Source organism: Lissotriton helveticus, chromosome 10 (assembly GCF_964261635.1).
Source record: "Lissotriton helveticus chromosome 10, aLisHel1.1, whole genome shotgun sequence".
Taxonomy (NCBI): Eukaryota; Metazoa; Chordata; class Amphibia; order Caudata; family Salamandridae; genus Lissotriton; species Lissotriton helveticus.
In genome coordinates this window covers 199,151,228-199,178,014 of record NC_136071.1, presented here as the reverse complement: position 1 = coordinate 199,178,014, position 26,787 = coordinate 199,151,228, and the positions used below count along the sequence as shown (strand labels likewise).

Sequence of the window (26,787 nt, the reverse complement as noted above, 5' to 3'; positions counted from 1 at the left end):
AATAAGAGTTATTTCTTGGGGCTGCAGCTGAGCTTTTAAGAAAAATACAACACATTCACCACAGCAATACTAAGCGCCGTTCCAAAGACCTCGTTCTTCTAGGTGCTGGTCATCCTTCGAGGCATGGCTGAACTTTTACATAGCAAAGACAAATAAATGGCATCCTGAGCAATTGGCCATTGTATCTGCTCTTGCGACCACGTCCCATTTTCAGCCTACCACACCAAGCTCACATCTGAATAAACCAAGCTTAAGGTCGGTGTGTTTTGCAAGTGCTGGAGCCTGTGCAGAAGGTAGGGTGGAAACAGTTTGACTAGTTTAGATGAAAAATAAGCAAGGTAACGCTTGCTGGGAGTATCAGCAATATTGTTTGGTATGGAATGGTTCTTCTCTGGGTCTGCATCTTAGAGAACGGGCTCTCAGTTGATTTGTGGAGTAAGGGTAAAGTTTACATACATTAATATTCAGTCATTACACTGTGAACATGGGGGATTTTGTCCAGAGGTGCGTGGCAGCAGAAGGGCAGGCAACTGCAGGAGAAGTTGCTACAAAGTATTATCTCAAGGTGCCCTTGCGATGGCTAAGGAATGGTAGAGGAGTAATGGAACACTCATTTCTCATGGGCAGGGATACATTCATTTTGTCAGATGCCTCATGGCAAATGCATCACAGTTATTATTTCCTACGAAAAAAGGCCCATTTGGAGCTTGAGGCCCAACTGTTACCCTTGGAACTGGCAAGATTGCATTGGATCCTCATCATGTCTTTTGGGGAAAATTGTATGATTTTGGACAAATCACTTTAGCTCCCTTTGGCTCAAACTGTAACCATGTACTAGGTTCAAATGCATAAGAGAGTATCTCGCGATACTATGGCAATAGGGTATCTCTTTTTCATTTGGTTTTTTATCTACTGTGTGCTGCTCATGTACAGGATCCTTATGTCCAGTGTTTAACTTGGATTTTCCTAAGAACCTCTTCTGAGATTCTCAGATTCTGATTCACATTTTTGATTTTCAAATAGTCTTCATCAAGTTTCAACAAAATGAAAGGACAAATCAAAATCTTGTTCAGCAGTATGATCTCAGATGTACAAACACAATGCCAGTAGAGTGAATTATTTCTATCTCCATTTTAATATCACCAAAAGGAGATTGGTCAGGAAGACTGCAATGTGTAACATTCATTTAAAAGATAAGCAAGGAAAAGGACACTTCAAACCAAATAAAAAACATGTAGTGCAAGACATATCCTTGCTCAGTATAACAAGTATCAGACATCTTAAGTTGCACAGCTCTGCCATAACAGTCGCCTACAATGTTATTACAACCTTAAATGCAGAACTGTCTCACCTACATCACAAAACCAATTTACTGTTATATGTAGGCGGACAAAGTTTGGAGTCGTAGTCGCCAACATCACATATAAATCTACTCAGATAAAATGAGTGTCCAGTTCCAATAGGTGAGCTACCGTTCTTGGTAGACCATGGCATCTGAAGCGCTTTCGCTCAAGTGTGCAGAATCGAGACACAATCCTTTATTGCTTTCCTTGTGATAACTACCTACTTTTTCCTTATTGATTATTCAGGGTGTGTTAAGTTTAAGGCTGAGCTTGGCATCTGCTTTCTGGTTGGAACTCTATAATGAGTTTCCCAACAAAAAATTTATATTTGGAACAACAAACTTGACACTCATGGCAGCAAGCAAAATTACCATTGGTCATCCACTTCACAACTAAGAATAGTCACCCAGCAGTTCAAATAATTATCAAAATAAATAAATAAATCACATTTATTTCTCTGACCCTTTCAAGTTGCATCTAATAATCTGCACTTGGCGTTAGTTAGTGTTAACTGACAACCATGTGCAAAACTGAAAACATGAGTTCAAGTACCTCATGGAGTGTTGAGGACACAGTTTTTTGAAGAATAGGTACAAATTCTTCCACAGGAGAATATGCATTAGGTGCTAACACCTGATAAAGGCTTAGCTTCTTGCCTGTAAAGAAAAAAATATAAACATATTAATGGCTTGCCACTAGTTACAGTAGTGACATACATTGACTGTATTGCTTACAAAGACAGTGGATTCGTTTTTTTTTTGTCTGTGGGACAATATACAGTGTTTTAACTGGTTTAAATGATGCAGTATACAGACTCATTTCTCAAAGTAAAACCAGTAGTTTTCTGCCTAAAATTGCTGTAAATTTTCAACTGTTTTGAAATAATTCACAGAGAATTGCAGGATTACTCTTGGGAAGCTGCAATATGTGCAGATTCTCAGGAGTAGCTCTGGAATTCTTTGTGAGTTTAAAGTTACTTGCATGCAAAAACATTTTGATATGAGAAAATGAAGCACATTTCTAATTGTGGTGCAGTTGCACTTCCTACATGTTCTTCTCTACAGGGGAAACACTTTTTCCTTGCAAAATACCCACCCATTATAGATCCACCAATTTTGGGGACGTTCCCTCTCCATTCCTATCCTGCATAGGAATTTATTTCTGCCCTTCACAATGATTTAGGAGAGTGTTTAGGGAGGGAATGTGCGGGTCAGTAGTTAGTGAATACCCACATACTCACAAGTTCAACACTTAACTTGAAAATCCACTTTGAACTTCTGCGGGAATGCAATTGGTTTGGGAAATGGCCTCATATGTTGCTGTGATTAGAGATGAGGGGACAATACAAGTGATGGCAGACCGCAGACCTTGCAAGTCAATGTAGTTGATGGAGAGTGATGTGTCGACAAAGACATTGTAATGTTGCGTCCGTTTTCTGTTTTTCTCGATTACTACATCTATACATCCCAATTGTAAGGTGAAGGCATGCTTGCACATTTTGGCTTTTGAAGGTTTCCTAAAGAACTGATAATTAGGTCGCACTCTAAGGGTTGGGTGGAACTTGATTCTGATTCTAGGGCTCTGTTCTGCACTTCAAGACACACATCTCTGTTTACCCTTTTGCAATCTCGCCGCCAGTCAGCCTCAGTTGTCTGCAGCAAAAAAACTATTTTAGCCAATATAGACTTGGAGTGTGCTTTGTGTCAGCCACATGCTTGTGATTTGATGACTGTGTTGTCTATTTCTGTTCCCTGCTCCTGATTAAATGGCTTTTACCCCTATTCCTGTGTTTGTTGTACCTAAGGATCATTTTGGTCTCACTGTCTTTTTATTTGGATGAATTGTATCATTCCACTACTGCATCAGTGGGTAAGCTGCTTAAAATGTTTTTTAACTATCCCAAGTAAGCTGTACATGTGTGCCCATTTGAGCATATGCAAGGCGGCCATCTTGCATTGATTTGCCCTTTACTTTAACAAAAATAATTTCAAGATGGCTGCCATGTCTGTGTGTGAACATAGGTGGGGAGGCCATCTTGGGATTATTTTTCTTAAAGAAAAGGAAAAACCATTTCAAGATGGCTGCTGTTGGCCATCTTACACCGATTTTTCTTTCACTTCCTTAAAATAAATTATTTCCAAGATGACCACAGTACATGCATGTGCTCCTAAGGTAGCCACCTTGGACTTTTACTTTTCTGGTACTTGCTTACTTTTGCTGTTTAACAGATTGGAAGATTAAATGACATTAGTCCAAACACGTCATGTCAAGAGATCTTTTGTGCACCACTCAGGATTTCATATGTAGGAACAGAGACTGGCATCCTTGGTCACTTGGATTCTTTTTTAGGGTGGGTTTATGCTTTTTAGCTACACATTTTTACTTTCTGAGACCTGTGGGAAGGGATGAAGCTGGGCAAAGGGTCCATAACAATGGTGTACCCTCCTACTTCTTGCCACCGACACAAGTATCTCCAATTTATCACTGTTAAGAAAGAGGAACCTCTGTTGCAATCACAAAGAGGTCAAATCATTTATAATGATGGTTTTGCTAGCTTTCATTTTCAAACATACCATTAAATGGTGTTAGTTCACCAGGGCTAATGGATTCAAATACACGTTGAAGCTCGGATGGCCAAGTTGAATGCTGGCGGGCACTACAAGTGGTCTTTCAGTTTGGAGGAATCTACAGAATTTTGTAAACAAAAGTCATGGTCAACAGTATTGTGGGTAAATCCATGAGTATCTGTTCTATCTGGTGACTTTCATCTGGTGGCCTTTAGTGTAACTGACAGTCATGGGGAAGGTGCGTGGTTCCTGTACCTTACAAGGCCTGATACCTGCCTGGTGGCCATGGAGGAGGCATGCATTTCTTTTCAATTAATTGTCCTGATGCAAATTGGTAGTCATGGGGTAGTTGTGCACTTTGCTGTCCATCTCAGCACCCATTGCCTGACTAACAGTCATTGGGTAGGTATGCGGTTTCTGATGATCGTAAGAATTGTACATCACAAGGAAATAACAGTTCGCCTCCACTCGCTGAACACAGCTTCTGCCCCAATTGTTCATGATGCTAAGAATCAAGGACAGGCCTTTGAAAGTGTACAGCTTTCTGCTGCATTTTACTTTGGTTCCAGCTATACAAGCACCACAAACATAAATACGTACTAATGGGTCTGAGGCCTAACTGACTGCCACAAGGGATGTGTACAATTCGATCCTTCTCATAGGTCTGATGCCTGACTGGCAGTGACAGAGTTGGTGTACAGTTAGTGCCAATCTCATGGGCTGAGACCTGACTGACAACGATGGATAATTTTTGAAGCTCATATACTCCTGAAGCAGTCTGCATCTTTACCTGGGTATGAGAGATCTGAAACAAGTCTCTATTAGTTACTAAACCCATTCCATTAGTTTCACCAGAAATGATTTAAAGACTCCTGCTTCAAAGATGTTAGGATTAATATTTTATTTGTAGTAGTTTCATATAGCATTCACATAACCCAGAGGTGTCAGAGTACTAAAAAAAAGTTCACATATTGCTACTTATGTTAAGCATAATGAAATGGGCAAAGTGAGGAAATATTACAGAAAGAAAAATAATTGGCCATGTAATTTTCATCATGATCAAGTTAAGCATTGCAGGCGGCTGCTGAGAGCAACAAAGTCTATTAAATTCTGGCTTTTGTAATTGTGGAGCTGAGCTGCAGGTGAGTGCCCATAGGGGGAGGGAGGTAAGTGAAAGCTGTTGGTTCGCCAGCAACAAGGCAATCAGCATCAGCATGCCCTTCACAGCACTTCATAAACAGACCACCTGAGGTTCAGGAGCAGTGTCAAATAGCCCATCCCCAGGCTCGAAATCTACTATAATTTGAAGGACTGCTGAATACCATGGCTACCCAGGTTTGATTCCGTCTCATGCCTCTTTCTTTCACTGCCTTATGCTTCCTACCTCTCTATCTCTTGTAGGCTCATTTTCATTCCTACGTTATACCTTTGCCATTCATTTCTTACATTTCTCTTCCTCCATCCCCTGTCTTTCTCTTACTTTGGGGCAAAACCTGAAGATCAAAGATAAGTCCCTGCCCCCCCGAAAAAGGAGTGGCGGTGCCCATTACCTGCAAACACTGGCACAAATTAAGCATAGTACACAGGAAGCTGCACAGCCGCATAATCCACTCCCAACACACCCACCATCAAAGTGAAAAATGCACTAGTGGTTTGCTTTAAAAACACTAAACCAGAGTATCCCATACCTTTGAGTCCGTTCTTCTTCAGCCACTCAAGCGATGTTTTAGGCAGGAAATGCGGCTTTTCTATAATAAGTGGACCATCGTGATTCACGGGCCGGGGTAGAAACCTGTTTGGTGGCATCTTGGCAACCTCTGTGGAAATCTAAAAGCACCCAGTACACATGATCACAAAAAACACAAGCCATTTACAAACAAAAAAGTACACTAGCCTACAAAAAAGGAAGCGATTAATTATAAAACACAGCTCCCATTTTCACTACTATTTGATTTAATCATAAGGCGAATAAGGGCATACCTTCCACCCAATCTTTTCAAATGTCTGCAATATATTTTAGGACATCCTTGTACCTTGTCCAAAGCATTGCTATTTAAAACGGATACGTTTCTGCCTTACACTGGTCGTAGAGATGTGTACGTTTGAAACCTTTGCACTGCGGCAACTGGAAGGTTCTGCTACGTCCTAAACAGCCCGATCATGGCCTTTTGGCATTTTGTGCGCCACCAGCATAGAAATCTTAATACAAGGCATTACCAGCCCAACATATGTGTGTGTATATATATATATATATATATACATACACACACACACACACCCACATACACACATATATATATATATATACACACACATATATATGTATATATATATATATATACATATATATATATATTCACTGAAAAAAACATAGGTTTCAGGCCTTATTTAGTTAGGAATTAGCTTTTGAAAAACCTTTGAAATTCATTCAAAAAACTATAAGTTTTAGGGGTGTTATAGTTAGCTGGACATTTCACTCATACAAAACCATTCAAATTGCTCCTATATAGTTAGTTGTACTAACTATATTTCGCGCACCTGCAATCCACTGCTGATGATGTCACATATTCGATCATTCATGACATGGTCAGTGACATCACTGATGACATCTCAAATGACATCACTGATGACATCATCCAGTGAATGTGGTTTGCTTCGTTATTTAAATATGCATTATATATATAGCAATTTGCATTGAAGAATGAGTGGATATATATAAATAAATATTTGGATGGAGGATTTAGTAGCAGTGTAATTGACTGTTTGCTTGACCAATTTATAATGTCTCACTAAATATAGTGGATAGTGACTAAACTGTGTGAATATCTGTATCACTTTGTCAGTTGTTGTGTAAACTGATTCTACAGTTGTTTACTAGCTATGTGAAAGTCTATATTAGTTATTGATTAGTTAACTGAGTATTTGTATGGGAGTGTGAAAGGGTGTGTGGTTTGGTTGGGGGGTGTGACTGTCCAAAGATGTGTGAATAGTTGATTCAGTAGATATATGAAGTTAAAACTACATGTTCTAACAGTTTGGGTGAGTGAATCTCTTTATGGGCGTGGTGATGAGCAAATATATTTCTCACTGGTACCGTTCCCACAAACTAGAAAAATAAAAGGCAGTGTATGTGTCAGTTGTTGTATATAAATAAGTATACATAAGACTCAATGATTGTGTGAGTGACTGTATGGATAACTGTATACTTGTAATAATGATTTTATAATTCACTAAGTATGACTTACTATCTAAATGAATAGATGAAGTGGTGTTTGTATAAGTGTTTTGCTAAGTAAATATGTAAGTATGATCCATTGTTTGCATAAGTGAGTAGGATGACTTCATATGTGAATAGGATGTGTGCTGTTGTTTAATGTCGATATAGGTGTATAAGTATTTTTGATAGTGTTCTATTGTTCATTGACAGCATGTATGAGTGAATCTACAGGTAAGTGATTAGATGTGTGTATACATCTATGAATCACTGAGTGGATTTTTAGATACTTGTATTGCTGTGACAATGGATTCAAATATGATACTCTGTATTTTACAAAGAGTGATGAAAAATTGTAATAGTGTATGAAAAGGTGTATGTGATTGTCACGTGGATGATGTCATCAGTGATGTCATTTGAGATGTCATCAGTGATGTCACTGACCATGTCATGAATGATCTAATATGTGACATCATCAGCAGTGGATTGCGGGTGCGCGAAATATAGTTAGTACAACTAACTATATAGGACCAATTTCAATGGTTTTGTATGAGTGAAATGTCCAGCTAACTATAACACCCCTAAAACTTATAGTTTTTTGAGTGAATTTCAAAGGTTTTTTTAAAAGCTAATTCCTAACTATATAAGGCCTGAAACCTATGGTTTTTTCAGTGAATTTCAAAGGTTTTTTAAATGCTAATTCCTAACTATATAAGGCCTGAAACCTATGGTTTTTTCAGTGAATTTGCAAGGTTTTTTAAATGCTAATTCCTAACTATATAAGGCCTGAAACCTATGGTTTTTTCAGTGAATTTGCAAGGTTTTTTAAATGCTAATTCCTAACTATATATGGCCTGAAACCTATGTTTTTTTCATTGAATTTCGAAGATTTTTAAATGACAATTTTTAAATGTATTAATTGTGATTTTTTTTATACTGATTTAGCTACATTTTTGCAGGCAGGTGTTTAGAGGGCACACCCCCTTTTTACAACGTTCTGCAGCGCAACCCCTGGCGCGTTTGCAGAGGAGGAACTAATTCCCCTAGCATACTGGGGGTCCCTGGGGGGCAACTAGCCCACCAGGAGACTCCAGTATAAGCCAGGGAGTTGCATTACAGAGAGGTGTAATGAGGCCACACCCTTCTTTACACCTCTCTGCAACGCAGCCCCCGGGCGTGTTTGCAGAGGGGGAACTAATTCCCCTTGCATACTGCGGGTCCCTGGGGGCCAGCTAGCCCACCTGGAACCTGCAGTATGCGCCAGGGGGCCGCATTGCAGAGGGGAGTAATGAGGCCACACCCTTTTTACACCTCTCTGCAGCGCAACCCCTGGCGTGTTTGCAGAATAGGAACTAATTCCCCTTGCATACTAGGGGTCCCTGGGGGCCAAGTAGCCCACCAGGAGCCTGCAGTATGCGCCAAGGGGCTGCGTTGCTTTGCCCCGGGGGCGGCGGTCCCCGGGGCAGTGTGGGGGGGATTGTGGACCCCCCACACTTCTTTATCACTATGCCGCCGTGATTTGGACCCCCCAGGGGGTAATTTAAAAATAAACAGACCAGGTTTAAAAAAAAAAAAAATGTGGGCCTTTTTGTCCTTGTGGGACAACCTGGGCAGGCCTAGGGGGTCAGGGTGTATCTACCCTGCCCCCTTTTTGTCTTCTTCACGTTTGTTTTTCTGCTTTCTTGTGCCTCGGTCTATCTACACGCACACATATACACATATATATATATGCATATATATGCATTTATATATATGTATGTGTATATATATATATTCACTGAAAAAACCATAGGTTATACACCATATATAGTTAGGAATTAGCATTTAAAAAACCTTATTTTACTCACACAAAACCAATGAAATTCCATATATAGTTAGTTGTACTAACTATATATCACGCACCCGCAATCCACTGCTGATCATGTCACATATGACATCATTCATGACATGGTCAGTGACATCACTGATGACATCACTGATGACATCTCAAATGACATCACTGATGACATCACTGATGACATCTCAAATGACATCACTGATGACATCACTGATGATAACATCCAGTGACTGTATTTTTCTGTAAAGTTAAAATATGTCTTACATATTTAAGAATGAGTGGATGTATAAGTGTCTGGATGAAGGATTTAGTAGGTGCATGACTGACTGTATGAGTGAGTGGTTAAATGTGTCTCACTGAGTGCATGGGTTAGTGACTAAACTGTCTTAATTTGTGCATCATTATGTCTGTTGTTCTGTAAACTGCTGCATGTGTTGATCAGTAGCTATATGAGTAACTATATGGGTTATTGATTGGTTGCCCAAGCATTTGTATGGGAGACTGAGAGTGTGTGTGGGTGGCTGGGAGGTGTATGACTCTGTGCATAGATGTATGGGTTCAAAAGTGCATGTGGAAACAGCTGTATGGGTGGTTGACTGTGTGCATGACTGTATTGGTGAGTGAATAGATATCTCAGTGCTACATGTCAAAGTAAGTACATATGTAAAATACAGTACATGTGAGAGTTGACATATATAAATAACTGTGCATAAGAGCCAGTGAATGTGTGAGTGGCTGTATGGATCATTGTGCTCTTGTATCCAGGATTGTATAAGTGAGTAAATATGTTTTAGTATATGTTTGAATAAGTAAGGTGTGTATAACTGTATAGTTGTGAAAATGGAGCTGTGATTGATTCTTTGCATGACTGACTAGGTGTGTAAGTAACTCCATGGATGAGTGACAGTCTGTGAGTGTCTGTTTACACTGAGTGTATCTAAGGTTATATTAGAGTCTGAAGAGGTTCATCGTATTATCGCATGAATGATGTCATCAGTGATGTGATCATTAATGTCAAATGAGATTTTATCAGTGATGTCATCAGTGATGTCATTTGAGATGTCATCAGTGATGTCATCAGTGATGTCATTTGAGATGTCATCAGTGATGTCATCAGTGATGTCACTGACCATGTCATGAATGATGTCATATGTGACATGATCAGCAGTGGATTGCGGGTGCGTGATATATAGTTAGTACAACTAACTATATATGGAATTTCATTGGTTTTGTGTGAGTAAAATAAGGTTTTTTAAATGCTAATTCCTAACTATATATGGTGTATAACCTATGGTTTTTTCAGTGAATTTTCAAGGTTTTGTAAATGCAAATTCCTAACTATATATGGTCTATAACCTATGGTTTTTTCAATGAATTTCATTGTTTTTTTAAAAGCTAATATCTATATCTGTAAAATGTATTCTTCTTTAAATACAAAAATATATTTTATATGTTTATTAATAATTTTTTTTAAATATTTTTTTTGTTTCGCTCCCGGTCCGCGAACCGGGAAGCTTTCCGTTAGCTCAAATAGATGCCGCGACCCGGTCCGCGAATCGATAAGAAATCAACATAGTGACGGTATCGCGTTGCCGCGTAATGCGTCTTATGACGTACTGCGTTAGCGCACCCGGAAGTGTCCCGGGGCGCGGACCGGGGCGCGAAGCTTAGCGACCCGGAAGCTAACCGGGGCGCGTTCCGCAGCACGTAACATGAGCGTGAGAGGTCATGTGACTTGGTAATAAAACTTTTCATTGGTTCATTTCACTTTTGGTTTCATAATGATGGAAGGCTAGGTCAGGTGACCTAAAAATAACACTTTTCATTGGTTGAGAACTTTTGCTTTTCCCAAATGATGAAAACCCCTCCTTCTTTCCTCACTCTGACTTTCATCTTGGTGAGAGAAAGACCCTTTTACATTCTAGAGAAATGGCTTCCATTGTTGCTTCAGCTAGTGTTCCCCCACCACCACCCCCACCTCCTCAAGGGAAGAAAGGACCACCTGCTCAAGCAATCATAGAAGAAGAGGAAGATCAAGAAGAGGAGCAAGAGGAGGAAGAGCCTGAGTTTTTGCGAGAGGAGCCCAGAAGATACAATAGAAAAGAAAACTACATCTGGCAATTTTTTAAATTTCCAGCAGGGCAAAAAAAAGTCAATGCCAGATATGTGTTTTGCCGTATTTGCGACGATCGACTTTCAAGGGGCACTGACAAGAAATACAGCTTCGGAAATTATACGATGCACAGGCATATGAGTAGGTGGCACCCAAATAATTATAGTGCTGCCCAGCTTCGTGATGAACAGCAAAATCCCCCGGCAATGGCGAGAAGATCTGTTGTCAAAGAAGTATCGGGACCAGAGGCGAGGGAGGTGATCCCGAACATTCAAATGGACATGGGGGAAGTAAAGCAAGTGTGCGTGTGGTGCAACCAAACACTTTGCTACCGAGAAAGTAGCATTACTCTTATAATGAGAGCTATCAATAATCATGTTTGCCCGAAACGCCCCAAAAAATAAATTCTTCTTTTTTTCGTTGCTCCTGTTGAGCCCTTTTCAATGAATCATTTTTGTTTCCCCCCTCCCCCCCAAAAAACAAAAAAATTACAAAATGTTCAGAAAAAACAAAAAAATATAAAAAATGTTCAGAAAAATAATAAAAAAAATTTAAAACAACAAAACCCAAAAAAAAAAGTTCTTTTCATAACTACCTCCCCATTATAAAAAAAATTGGTAGAATTTTTGAAACTCTGCCAACCTCTATTTCTTTTAGTTCGCTTCCAGTTCGCACTCCGGTACGCGAACCAGGAGCGAACCCAAAATTTTTTTTTTAAAAAAGAACAGTAAGTATAAGGGAAGGAAACAGACAGTTATGTTACAAGAAAGACAGCTACAGGGAGTAAAGAAAACATACTGTTACCCGCAATCCACTTCTGATCATGTCACATATTATATCATTCTTGACATTGTCAGTGACATCATCAGCAGTGGATTGCGAGTAACAGTATCTTTTGTTTACTTCCTATAGCTGTCTTTCTTGTAACATAAATGTCTGTTTCCTATCCTTATACTTACTGTTCTTGTTTTAAAATTTTTTGGAGATCATTCAGAAACAGTAACATTAATAGAGACAGAATGAGTGAATAATAATGAAGAAGTATGAGAAGAGAGGGACTGAGAAAAATACTGGAAGGAGTAGAATAATTAAGTAATAGAGAAAGGAATGAGAGAAGTAGCAAACGCAGGAAAGTAAGGATTAAAGAAATGAAGCAGTAGAACTAATAGATGTTAAATGTGATAGATTAAATGATTGATTCAGGATGACGATAAGGTGTGTCCTCTCCAAAAGTTTGTTTAAGATGAGGCCTACTCAGGGTTGCATATCAAATTTATGCTTGTTGAAGAATACAGAGGAGATAATACATGTGAAGGCCTACCATTGAAGTAAAACATGTCCACTTCACTCTTGAACAACGGCCAGACCTCTTCTGTGTCCATAGACAGACCTAAAGTTCATCTGCACAATGTCATCCGTAAACTTAGAAAACACAAGTAATGTAATTGAAAAACGTGGAGTTTCTTTTCCTCATTTCACAATCACATCACCTGTGTTTCCTTTGCTTAGGTATCTCATAGTGCAGATGGACTCTAGCATATCAAACAGTACACATAAGTTGAGCAGTGTATACAACAATTTTTACATTTACAGAAGATTCAGCTTCTTATCTTGTTGGAGATGAAATGAGGCCTGTCTTGCAACATGGTGCATGTTTTACATCACTGCTGCATCGGTTTCATGTGGCACGGGACTTTACAGCATGACACATCTGCCTAGATGCATCAATTTTTAAATATGTCGCCACATAGCAAATCTTTTGCACCGCCGCTGCGTCACAAAAGTGACGCACAGTGACGCAAAAGAGGCATACACCTATCATAAATCTGTCCCTAGCATTTTAAATGATTAATCCAGGATGACGATAAGGTGTGGCCTATCCAGAGGTTTGTTTAAGGTGAGGCCTACTCAGGATTGCAGATTAAAGTTACGCTTGATGAAGAATACAGAGGAGATAATACATGTAAAGGCCTACCAATGAAGTAAGTAATGTGCACTTTATTGCGCCAGTCATCATAAATGTATCCCTAAGCTTCTTATCTTGTTACAGATGAACCACCATATGTACCATCAAACTATTTTGCATTTCCTAAATAGCAAATTTTAAGGAATAAATAGCAATTTTTTACCATTCCTAATTTGCAATGAGCAAATTGCTAATTGCAAATTAGCACCGCCGCTGCATCATAAAAGTGACGCACAGTGGCACAAAAGAGGCATACACCTATCATAAATCTGTCCCTAGCATTTTAAATGATTAATCCAGGATGACAATAAGGTGTGGCCTATCCAAAGGTTTGTTTAAGGTGAGGCCTACTCAGGATTGCAGATTAAAGTTACGCTTGATGAAGAATACAGAGGAGATAATACATGTAAAGGCCTACCAATGAAGTAAGTAATGTCCACTTTATTGCGCCAGTCATCATAATTGTATCCCTAAGCTTCTTATCTTGTTACAGATGAACCACCATATGTACCATCAAACTATTTTGCATTTCCTAAATAGCAAATTTTAAGGAATAAATAGCAATTCTTTACCATTCCTAATTTGCAATGAGCAAATTGCTAATTGCAAGTTACCCATTCATTTCCATGGGCTAGAAGGCTCATAGGAATGAAGGTTGCAATTTGCGATTAGCAATTAGCTCATCACAAAATAGGAATTTTTTCAAGCGTGCAGGGGTATCTCAAGAACACCCTGCTACACCCCTGAAAAAGAAATTTGGGGGCATATGGCACACATACATGCCCTAAGGACATGTATAGGCGTCATATGGCACCTTTTGTTTTTTGGAAAAAAATGCTTTTTGAAAAGAATTCGCAAATTACCACAAACTAGAAGTTGGTGGTAGTTTCCAAATCCTTAATATAATTTTTTACATATTTTTTGTTGATACATTGCATTTAAGGAATCGCAAAATTTGCAAATCCTTCAGTGCAATCGCAAAATAAGGAATAGCAAATTTTGAATTAAGGACATTTTAAGTAATTTCCACATGTGCAGTGTTTTCAAATTATGATTTGAAAATCGTTTTTGGGGAAAAGTAATGGTTTGCAAATTTATGACAAGGACATAATGGTGTATGCTTCTCTATAAGGCATTTCAGTGTCTCTGATGTCATTTTTCCCATATTACATTATAAGACCTTTCCCCATAGAGCACATTCCTTGTAAATATGCTCCCACCTGTGCATGGTGAATTTAGATTTTGACTGTTTGAGTCACATAGCCATGTTAAAAGTCACCCCAAAAAATTGCAAACGCTTTAAAAAAACACATTCATGTGTCTTAAGGACATTTTAAGTCATTTCCCCGTGGACAGTGTTTTGTAAGTGGCGCAAAAGAGGCATACACCTATCATAAATCTGTCCCTAGCATTTTAAATGATTAATTCAGGATGACGATAAGGTGTGGCCTATCCAGAGGTTTGTTTAAGGTGAGGCCTACTCAGGATTGCAGATTAAAGTTACGCTTGATGAAGAATACAGAGGACATAATACATGTAAAGCTCTACCAATGAAGTAAGTGATGTCCACTTCATTGCGCCAGTCATCATAAATGTATCCCTAAGCTTCTTATCTTGTTAGACATCAACCGCCATATGTATCATATAACTATTTTGCATTTCCAAAATAGCGAATTTTAAGGAATAAATAGCGATTCTTTACCATTCCTAATTTGCGATGAGCAAATTGCTAATTGCAAATTACCCATTCATTTCCATGGAGCAGGAGGCCCATAGGAATGAAGGTGCAATTTGCGATTAGCAATTAGCTCATCGCAAATTAGGAATTTTTCCAAAGGTGCAGGGGTGTCTCAAGAACACCCTGCTGCACCCCTGAAAACGAAATTTGGGGGCATATGGCGCACATAAATTTTAACAACATTCCTTTACCTCAAAAACGATTTTCAATTCATAATTTGAAAACACTGCCCACAGGGAAATTACTTAAAATGTCCTTAAGACACATGAAAGTGTTTTTTTATTGCCTTTCCAGCATGGTTGGGTCACTTTTAACATGGCTATGTAACACAAACATTTAAAATCTAAATTTCCCATGGACAGGTCGGAGCATATTTACAAGCAACTTGCGCCACAGAGAAAGGTCTTACATTAAAATGGGAAAAATAACATCAGGGACAGTCAATTGCCGTATAAAGAAGCATACACCATTATGTCCTTGTCATAAATTTAAAAACAATTCCTTTTCCCCAAAAACGATTTTCAAATCATAATTTCAAAACACTGCACATGGGAAAATTACTTAAAATGTCCTTAAGACACATAAAAGCGTTTTTTGATTGCCTTTGCAGCATGTTTGTATCACTTTTAACATGGCTATGTAACACAAACATTCAAAATCTAAATTTTCCATGCACATGTGGGAGCATATTTACAAGCAATTTGCGCCACATAATTCATAATTTTCTCCTTAAAGCACACTATTCTCTATCTAAATTAAAGAAATATTTTCTCACCTTAGCAAATACTTTGAGTTTGAAAACAGTCTCAGAAACACACCAATTTGTCTTCAGCAGAGCAAAAGGTATGCACTCCAGAGTCTGCAGCTATCAAAAGCACAGAAATGCTGTAATTCTTCACACATATCTCTCATGTCACCCAATCAAAACTCTTCCCTCACTTTTTTTCAAATGAAAACCCTTCCCCCCTCTGCCCTTTCTGCCTTTTCTGCATGGCAACCACCTCTTGGAAGACTTCTGGTGTTTGCAAGTTCACACAACAATGTTGCAATTGAACTCTGAACTCTCAGTGCACCTGCATATCCAGTGCATTCTTTCATTTAATGATTTTTTATTGACCATTCAAAATACATCTTTCAAAGAACACATCCGTGCACCCTAACTTTCTGTTTTCAGCAATCAAAATCCACCAATCACTGTTACTGCTTCATGAACACAGAAACTCCACAGTTTTTTTCATTTTAAACTCTCATTTTTTCAACTGCCATTTCATTGCCACACTTCATCTGACTGCAGGAGAACCTTCTCTCACCATGTTTTCTGTCTGGATTGTTGGACATAGTTATATTCACTGGGCTCAAAGGTACGTTGAAAACAGGAAATTACCTAACCTCAATTTACAAGATGTGGAAATTAAGTGGTTTGGCCACAGAGGATTAAAATGTCACCAATTGATACCATTGGTGAAAACCTTTATGCATTTGCCCAAACCTGACCTGTTAATTGTGCACTGTGGAGGTAATGACTTGGGCACTTTGACTGGTGTAGGTCTGGAAATGCTTTTAAAGGACACCTTTGAGCAATTGATGGCACTTTTTCCTCAGACTGCCTTGGTATATTCAAATATATGCCAAAGACAGAAATGGAGGTGGTCAAACCAATTTTGTCCACAAATTGAGAAGTCGAGGAAGCATGTAAACAAATCTGTTTCAGCTTACATGAGAGACCATGGAATGGGCTCCCTGTACAACAATAACTTGCGTTACTACATGCAAGATATCTACAGAGGAGATGGAGTTCACTTCTCAGATGAGGGCAACAGAGTTTTCACTCTGAATTTAAGAATGTGCATTGGTACCTACTTATAAGTACCTAAATGTACCATAAACCCAAAAGCTCTTCTCAGAGCTACCCTACATCTGATCACTCACAATTATTATTTTACTCTAACATTTTTCACTAATTTCCAACAAAGTACGCTCCCTGGGGCGCTACCCGGTACGCGAACCGGGAGCTAACCTCGCGAAATTTTTTTTAAAAATGTTTTTTTTTCGCACATATGGGCCTCCTCAGCCACCCTCACAAAACCTAGGGGGTCAAGATAAGTCTACCGTGCCCCCTTCTACCCATTCTGAACATTATTTGCCCTCCATCTTGTATCTTAATTCGACCGAAACACAAAATGGTGGACTCCCGGAACGCTTAAGGTTCGCGAACCGGGGCGCTCAACGGTTCGCGTACCGGGTCGCTCCCTGGGAAGCGCACCATCAAAAAAGGTGGGAAAGTAGTTCACAGAAAAGCCACTGGAGACAATTTCACCAAATATAGATTAGCTCATACTACATACCAATCCCTACCATTTTCACAAATTTGATTGGAATTCCATTTAGTCATTTAGCCTGTAGACCTCTCTAAATACCCTGAGGTAAATTACTTCACAAAACACATCTGAAGTGTTGGAATTGACAACCAATGAAAATGTTACTTTCATTTTCTATTTTTTTTACCTGACATTTCATTGGTTATATACCTGAATATATATAAAGGAAGAGAAGAAAACACAGCCATTTTGACTACTACTTCTTGCTGTACATTTCAATAGTATTTTCACTAATTCCTTCAACTTCTTTCTAAAGGTAAGTTTTTATTTTTAAAACTGAAGTATATTGTGCACTATAAGTTAATATGGTAAAGTTTTTCTGATAGATATATACTATCCCTCTGTAGTAGTTATAGATTTAGAGAGACTTCTCTGTTATAGTTATGGATGGAGTTAGGCTTCTCTTGTATAATTATGAATTTACTTACGTTAAATCACATACACATTTTTATATTCCTACTTCCACTCTGATACTATACACTGCCCAAAGATAAATTCACTGATAAAAAATGCCTATCTAAAATTATTCCCAACATTGCCCTATCTCTACTAATATATATTTTTTTAATTCAAATTTCAGGCAAAATGGAAGGCGAAAACCAAGTTTCTTTTGAAATGGACCTGCAAGACAGCAGCCAAGAATTGATTGATACAATTGATCAAATTGACATTGAATTTTTCGATGAAACTTGGGACAATGAACTACTGCAATGTGTACAAGCAGTAGATAACCTCCTTGCAAATGAGGACATTTTACACCCTCAGAGACTACAATGTATATTCCATGATAATTATGAAATTTCTGACAATGAAATGTTAGAAAGTTTAATAAATTATGAAACACAATCACATTAAAAAAAATGCTTAAAAAATAAAGAAAATAAAAAATAATCAACAAAAACAACAATCAATTAACATACAGCATTTGAAAAGTCTATCATTCATTTTTCATTGCAGTACGCTGCCCAGAACGCTTCCCGGTTCGCGGACCGGGCGCTCCCCACGCAAAAAAAATAATTTTTTTTTTGTTTTTTTTGCCCCGCGGGGCCCTTTTAAAACCTCCACATTAAACCTAGGGGGTCAGGGAGGATCTAGTATGCCCCCTTATGGTCATTTTCGCCTTTGTTTTGGCCTCCTCTTGTCTCTCAATCCTACCGAGAGACAAGATGGCGGCCGCTCCGGACTGTTTAGAATGTTGACAGACACCGGAGAGCCAATCAGCTTAGCTACGCGAAGTTCCGGTACGCTTAAAGTCCGCGGACCGGAGCGCTGCCCGGAGCGCGCTTACAGATATATATCTTTTTTTAAACGTTAATTTCTCAAAATCCACTGGAGCACATATATTGAGACCTAGAAAAGGCACATCGGGCTACCAGTCCCTACAATTTTGCCAAGTTTCGTGCAAATCCATTCAGCCGTTCGGGCTAAAAGTGAGGCCAACCGCCCTATGGAAAACTCAATGTTAAAAACACGTTTTGGGACCCCCCTTTTTTCTCGGCCCCCCCTGGACGAACCTCCCCCAAATTTTCAGGGGCTGCTCAGAAACAAGATGTTCCATTTTCCAGAAAATTTCAGCCAATTCCGTCCTCAAACGCCAAAGTTATTAGACATAGAATTTTCAAAAATCCCATAGGGAAAAAATCCTAACTATATATACCTACTGGCGACCGCCAGTAGGTAATATACATACATATATAAACATATATAATCTGCATATCTATATAAATACAAATATAAATGCATGCATACATATACATATATGCATACATATGCATGTTATTTACATGAAAGTTTGAAAAACACTATTAAAAGAAAAGCTAAAAAGCCACCTCATTACAAACAGAAGGGCTTTAACTTAAACGAGGGCGAGATCTATTGCCTTTTCAATGCTTGTTTACTTTGGTTCCATCAAGAAGGCATTCTGATGTGTCACACATTTGCCATAAATTCTGAATGTTAGCACTCTAGTTGCTCATTATATCACTGTAGTAAAGCTACTGCTCACCAGGGAAGTCTGCTGCTGGTATTCAAAGTGCATGTTTCAGTCTGCATGTCAGAATTTTTTTAATGAAATAAAAGAGGATTTGAGAAGTCACTCAAAATGTGCCCTAATTTTTCTTTCTGAAGCACTAATCATACTTTCTATGGCAAAATGAACCCCCTCATTTTGTTCCTTTTTAAATTAAATGTTTTCAGACTTACCACTTCATTACAATCAAAATGGCTTCTGGTGTGCCATACTTTTGTCATAAGTAAGACTGTTAGCGCTCTAGTTGTTCTTTAGAACACTCTGGGACATTCTGTCATTGGGCTATACTTGGGCTACATCTGGGTGATATTTGGGCTACATTTGGGCTCTTTTGTCTCTGGTGGCCATCTTGGGAGACTGCATGTCAGAATTTTTTAATGAAATGGAAGAGGCTTTGAGAAGTCACTCAAAATGTGCCCTAATTTTTCTTTCTGAAGCACTAATCATACTTTCTATGGCACAATGAACCCCCTCATTTTGTTCCTTTTTAAATTAAATGTTTTCAGACTTACCACTTCATTCCAATCAAGATGGCTTCTGGTGTGCCATACTTTTGTCATAAGTAAGACTGTTAGCGCTCTAGTTGTTCTTTAGAACACTCTGGGAAGCTGCAGTAGAACACAAAGGAATCATCTGACAGTCGCTGCCCTTGTTGGATGTACATGTTTTACTGAGAATGTCAGACTTCATTCTCACATGACTGAGAAAGATAATGTGAATTTACAGAACTAAATATGCTTTCAGTTTAGCTTATAGATCCCCTTCCAAACCACTGTGGGAAAAGCATGAGATAATAGTTTTCTTTCAAACATGATTCATGATATCCCAGCAGAAGGCTTTTTCACATGGTAAAATCACCTTAGAACACACCACAATTCCTAAAATGAGTATGGTACCATCAACAAATGATTTATAATGTAACTAAAGTCCTAAACCCTTCTATTAACTGCAATGCTTTTTAATGAGGTGCTATCATGTATATTGGTCCCAAGATGGCTGCCAACACTTCCTGGATGAAGAATTTGTGTTTTGAAAACAATTATTTTGCCTTGGGGGTCCTTGTGGGACCCCCTGAGCATGCCTAGGGGGTCAGGGTGCTTCTACCCTGCCCCCTTTTTGAGTTCTACATGTTTGTTTTTCTGCTTTCCTGTGCCTCATTCTACCGAGGCACAAGATGGCTGCCAACACTTTCTGGTTTAGAGTGTTGACAGACATTGGCAGCCAATCAGAATGCAGCTCGTGCTCGAAAGGTAAGCTTACAGTTAGCTTACACGTAAGCTGCTATAGATATATATATTTTTTCTCTTTTGATTTTCTCAGGAACTACTGGAGGGATTTTCACCAAATATAGCAAAGGCACATTTGCGTACCAGTCCCTACAATTTTGCAAAGTTTGGCGTAATTCCATTCAGCGGTTCGGGCTGTAGACTTGTCAGAACGTCCTATGGAAATTAACATGGGGAAAACACGTTTTGGGTCCCCCTTTTTTCTCGGCCCCCACTTCACGAATCCCCCCGAAACTTTCAGGGAAGGAGCGCAGTGGAGCTGGCCAATATTTTGGAAAATTACACGCAAATTCCTCAATCGGCGCCAAAGTTATTCTCAATAGAATGTTGCTGATTTCCTATGGTAGCCAATCCTAACTATATATACCTACTGGCTATCGCCAGTAGGTAATATATATATATATATATATATCCAAGAAAGAAGTGACTCAAACAGATAGATTCATCTTCAAGTATATATATATAATCTTAAAACTGCAAAAAAAGTGAATATACAATTTTTCCTTTGTAAAACTTGCATAGAAATGTAAATAACAATGCATAATGAATGCCAAACTGCATGTCCCACAATGCACCAAGCATTATAAGCTATATAATTGTAAGTGAAGTAGGACAACTGTTAACACTGCCGTGAGAATGAACCATCTGGTTCGAAACGCGTAGGCTTTCACAGTGTCTGAATAAAACTTTAATTCCAAAGCGCAGGAGTGCTGGTTTTCCTTTCGTGAACAATTATTCACGGGACCCGGTCCTGGTCCCGAACCAAGCACCAACTTGCTAAGCTGTTCCCTCTGCGACAGGATCGCTCGTGGAAATATATATATATATATATATTCACTTTTTTTGCAGTTTTAAGATTCGCAAACTCAACCCGCAGGTATTAGAGCAATTTACGTGAGGACCAGTTGCATTACAGATTTGCTCAGCATCACAGGATATTTGAGCCTTCCGCCAGACTCGAACCTGGCCCTAGACGTTTAGCCACACCCTCCCCCCCATATTTACATTCACGCACCAGCGCTGAAGCTGGTGCGGTACAAAATAAGGGGCACCTCAGAACTAGTGCGAGTGGGAGGTGGATGCGAGGTAGCTAGGGGAAACAGTCAATGTAAGGTGTAGTAAAAAGGGAAACGCCTGATGAGTAGCTATACGCCACACTGCCACTTACACAAGCTTGTATCAAGAGAGGTAAATCGTAAAAACCAAGCAGCGGGTATAGGTATGCACATTTAAAATGTGACATTTTGCAGGCACACACACTTTATTGATTTAAGGATTCAAAACAAAATCTGAACATATCAATCTAAAAACAAACATCTCTCAACGACGTTTCACCTTCACAGACATGTTCTGGTACGTTATCAGCGAGTGCAAGGTAAATAGTTTTATTTATTTACTTACTTACTTTACTCCTGGCCGTCGTATGTCGATTCCACTACCCCCGATCCTGCCCCTCCCCACCACTCCCTCTTGCGAGCTGCCACTGGCACATAGGGTATGTCACGTGTTACTAGTGAGTCAGAAAAAGCTTTCTCTCATCTAGCAACAAATGTGATTGTGTGATGTTGACCTACTTTCCGGCTTCCTGGTCCAGGAGATATGGATTAATGTATTTTCTGAATACATCTGGAATCTCATCTTGCAGGTGATGAGTAGTTGGGCTCTGGTAAGCATGTAGATGTTGGAGAGGAGGGAAGACAATGGTGACGGTTAAGGTACAATAAGTAGAACGCTAATGTTCGAGGACTCAATTGACCCCATCCTGATCTTAACATTGTGATTGTTGAGGAATAATTGGATCCATTCCAAAGCAAAAACCCTTTTTGTTGTACACAGTGCCATAATCCTTGAAGAGCCCAAGACGGATTAGGATTTCATAGATCCCAACATCCAAGTGTCTGCAGAGTTCCTCCTAAATAGTTGCTATAACAGTAAACTCTCACGACCCAAACTCTGACTCATGGCCATCAAGATGGTAATGTTCATCTATGTATACTGGAACTTATCTTATGACTTACCTTACCAATATTTTACTTGCGTAAGTTAAGTATGAGATCAGTGTGTGAGGTGGCTAGAAATGCTGTAAGTTTCTTCAGCAGTGGAGTGCGTACTGTTAATGGGGTTGCAAGAACAATATTTGTGATGTCCGGGGCTGCAGTTGGGCATTTATCTTTTTTGTAATGCTGCTGGGAAAGGTTGAACTAGCAAATTAGAGGTCTTGGTTTACAAGTAAATTGTGTCCAATCTTCATTTGCCATAACTTGGAAGACTGGTAGGATCAGAAGGGTTTGATGAGTAAGCAAAAGCGGGGGAAATATCCACTGCATGTGCCATTTTTAAGTCAAGATAAATGAAAATATCCTCACATTGTTGCCAGGATGTGTTTGGAACATTCTTTATGGCTTTGGATTTTGTTATGTTTGTGGAAAATGCTGAATATTTCATCTAATTGGTTGGTTGCCTCATTGACAAGGTTGCATAGTATGTCCAATTTGCTTTCCTGGTGGCTCTCTGATCCCCTCTGTCACATTCTCTCAGATTTTTATTGGTATCAAGGTCGGAATGCTGATATTGGCATTCTGGGTTACAGTTCACATTGGCAAATTCTCAGATGCAGTTTTTATTATTTAATTGTTTGCCTTTGCTAAAACTCCTAGAAGGACTGCAGGGTCTATGCATTCTGGCTGTGCTTACTGTACTTTGATGTGTGTGTTCTGGAACTGACTTTGTTTACTTTTTTGCCTGCCTCTTCAGCACAATTGCATGTTTCCTGTTCTGAGGATGCATTCTCTGCAGCAATCTGATCGGTGGCTACTGTGATTGCACTAGTGGATTATCTCATTCTCTTTTTCTCTATACTCCCTTTCTTTCTCTTTCTAGCTACCCCCTCTCTCCCTCTCTTTCTTCCCCTCTCTATCAGCCACTGGCCTATCCCCTTTCTTTCACTGTCGCATCCCAGATTCCCCAAGCCATGCCTTTAACCCCTTCACTGCGGGATATATTCCCCCGCTGTGCTGGGGGGGAGGGGGGCGCGCACAGCGCTCACATGCTCATGACGAGCTCAGCTCGTCATGAGGCACGGCGCTCCTGTGCTCATGACGAGCTCAGCTCGCCACGATCACACCCGTTCCCGTGGAACGCTCAGCACAGCAGGGGAATTATCCCCGCATGCGAGCGTTCCACGGCTCATGACGAGCTGAGTCATGAGCACCGGAGCGCCGTGGCTCATGACGAGCTCAGCTCATCATGAGCATTCAAGGGGTTAAAAAGTGGAGTCAGTTCTGAGAGCGCACGTAGACAATACATATTTAACCTGCGTATTTCAAGAATGTAAAAAAATATATATAATTGTAAACATTATAATTGATTCCCATAACATATATAATATATATATATATATATATATATATATATAATTATTCATGTTTTAATAAACAGCAATACGACTGCAATACATGATTATTTTGCTTGCCTATTTAGATCATAATGCATCATATGCAACTCCTATTGGCTGGCGTAAGTCAAGTGGCGTTAGCAGTCACGTGACAAGTTGATTTGCTTACTACACCCATAAGTAAGACCGAAACGCGTCGGGGAGACATTCTTTGTGTTGTGTTCTGGTGAAAATAAAATAGATTGGATGCTTGTATATATGAATGTTTTCAATTATATTGTATAGATTAGCTGTCTAAAGCAGCACAGGAAGCATTTGCGGAATAGATGTATTTTTACTTGTTTCTGCCTCAAGCTTTTTGCACATAGGGTTTAGTTTCACTGCACCCATACTCTTTGCCCAGTTCTTTTTTGCTTGCTTAGTTTCACTTCAACAGTATTATTTGTCACTTGTTCAATTCAACTTGTACATTGGACATAACACACAGGTCTGTGCCAAAGGCAAGACTAAATAAAATACAAACCAATCATCAATATTACCTCCTGCATTATACTGATTAGGGCATTACCCAGCATGCCCTGCCGCATTTCTTTGATCTTGTTGAGAACATCCCTTGCTCGCTGATATTCACAAACCAACATCTGAACATCACTGCTGGTATAGATCTGTTCCTGCAATAACCAGATAGGAGGCACGATGAAAATACAACTGGAACATATATTTACCCATGAATTAGATACATCTATGCCGCTGCTGGCATGAATTGTACTACTTAAAAAGAACAATTGTAGTTTAAAGGCACATATAGTAAATGCACTCAGGTTTAACTATGGATCAACTCATAGAAGGATGCTTATATGATCTAAAGTTGATTCAAACAAAATAGGCTGTCCTTGATTCTTAGCATTATGAACAAACCGTGCCACGTAAACATAAATAAATATATGCATTTGCAATATTTGCATACCTATTATAAAAGGAAGCGCATACTTTTATGTATGAAAAAAGATACCACTGCATTTCCCAAATGTGTTGCACCTGAAACCATGTGAATGCAAAACGATGGATTGAGTGATGGCTGCACAACAAGAGATCATTCGGCATTTTTGGCGGTTTTTCCAGTGCTAACGTTTGTCAACCACAGTAAGATTAGAAGATTTATAAAGTGCAAAGAAGCATTCTTTTTTAACAGTCTCACCTCATTTTTGGAAGAATAACAGTGATATCGCCCTCCAACACGTTCCGCTAGAGCTTTTAGAGAATCCTACGTTCAGGAATAGAAAAGGTTAACGTTTATTATTTCTTGAGCTTTTTATTTCTATTCGGACAATAATTTTAATCTGTGCATTTTTTTAGTTAAATATTTCAACGCAATTTTTTACACTGCACATCTTTTGTTATGCATAAATTTCCAGTCAACATGTTTATGTAAGTATATTTTGTCCCTTTCTCGCTTTAAATGATCTTAATTACATCGTTTTTGGGATTGGTGAGCATCTAGATTCTAGAGTTAATTCAATTAAGAACTGTTTAACTCTAATAGCACTTTTGGGGTCCAAAGTTTCAGAACATTTTCCATTTTTTGACTGCTTTTCTGAGATGACATGATTAACAGGGCTTTTATCTTCTTGAAGCTGTTGTCATAGTTTACCATCAATGATGGGGTAAATTCCAATGTCATTTTTAGGCATTTCTCCAATGGACTATGTCCTACAGGTTTAATGCCTCTGTGGATGGCCAAACTCCTTTCATGGGCATTCACTCTCCTTTCCGTTTAATTTACCTCGTACATTTAAAATGTTGTTATTCAGAATACTTTTGCAGCACCATGCAAGATAATTCTATTTCTTTGGTACTGAATTCAACCAGTAGATTTCCACAAAGGATCTTCTAGTATAGTCACACGGTTCTGAGAAAAATCCGCTAAGTAAACAAAAGAAATCCAATATGACCCATGTACCAAGCAAGTTTGCAAAGGAATTGTCAAGGGCACACAGCAACCCAGCCAGGGATAGTCAGAGACCCATCAGTTTAAGTGCTGTTTCCAAAAAAGCACTACATTTGATCTTTTTTCCCAAAAATCCAAGTTCTCATTAGGGGTTACTTGGTCTTTCTCTTTCAATGTCCTACTTGGCATGACACTGCAACATGGTCAGGTATCTATGATGAAGATTTCTGGAAGACAGTCCAGATTATTTAAGTGTCCACTTGCCACTACCACACTGGTACCACATTTAGCACGCCCACCATGACTGTGATTCCAAATGACCTTGCCTACAGGAATGCTGGTCTTCAACTGTAATATCCACTACATGAATATACTGTGTAAAAAATACTTTAGAGAATGCTTCATATTGAACAAGAAAATACCATAAACTGCGAGTCATTTTTAAAAAAGAAACTTCAATTTAAGTGTAAGAAATTGTATTATTATTTGGGGTGGGTAACTATTTAGTTCAAGAAATAATCCCAACCCTTGTCAGGGTGAACCTTCAAAGTCACTAAATTAACCTGGGCTCAGTCCTGTGATAGCAGTAGTAATGAGCAGACACGTCTGACTTAGGGCAATGTGCAAAGTATGTATGCAGTACCGAAACAGTAATAAAGTCAAAATGTAAAAAATAAAAATCCCAAGCCGAGTAAGAAATTAAGGACAATTTAGAAGTTTTAAGTACAAGTAGCATCAAAAAAAGCCAACGAGCCAATGAAAGTCAATGGTCACGGCAGACCGGGCCCAAGCTCAATTTGACCGCAACTTTCCGGTACACCAACCAGGTTCATCCTGGTCAGAGATTTTACCTTCTGACTTTAGTCTTTTAAGTCCCAAACAACCACAATTCTATGGACCCCAGGAACTAAGGAGAGGCACTCAGAGACTCACAGAGTGCTAGACAGAGGCCAACAGCAGGGTCCAGCCCAACA

The 26,787-nt window shown here is 39.1% G+C and overlaps 1 protein-coding gene across 3 annotated transcripts in view; it reads right to left on the bottom strand.

Moving 5' to 3' along the window:
- The window catches only part of VWA3A (von Willebrand factor A domain containing 3A), a 528,715-nt gene that overhangs the window by 388,329 nt on the left and 113,599 nt on the right, over positions 1 to 26,787 (bottom strand). For 2 of the 3 annotated variants that reach the window (XM_078665117.1, XM_078665116.1), the window contains exons 11-14: positions 25,064 to 25,129; positions 24,405 to 24,536; positions 5,599 to 5,737; positions 1,896 to 1,999 (exon numbers count right to left, since the gene is read on the bottom strand). In XM_078665117.1, the coding sequence (XP_078521243.1) occupies positions 1,896 to 1,999; positions 5,599 to 5,737; positions 24,405 to 24,536; positions 25,064 to 25,129 (441 nt within the window). The remainder of the gene's footprint in view (positions 1 to 1,895; positions 2,000 to 5,598; positions 5,738 to 24,404; positions 24,537 to 25,063; positions 25,130 to 26,787) is intronic. The other variant, XM_078665118.1, reaches the window with a different exon arrangement.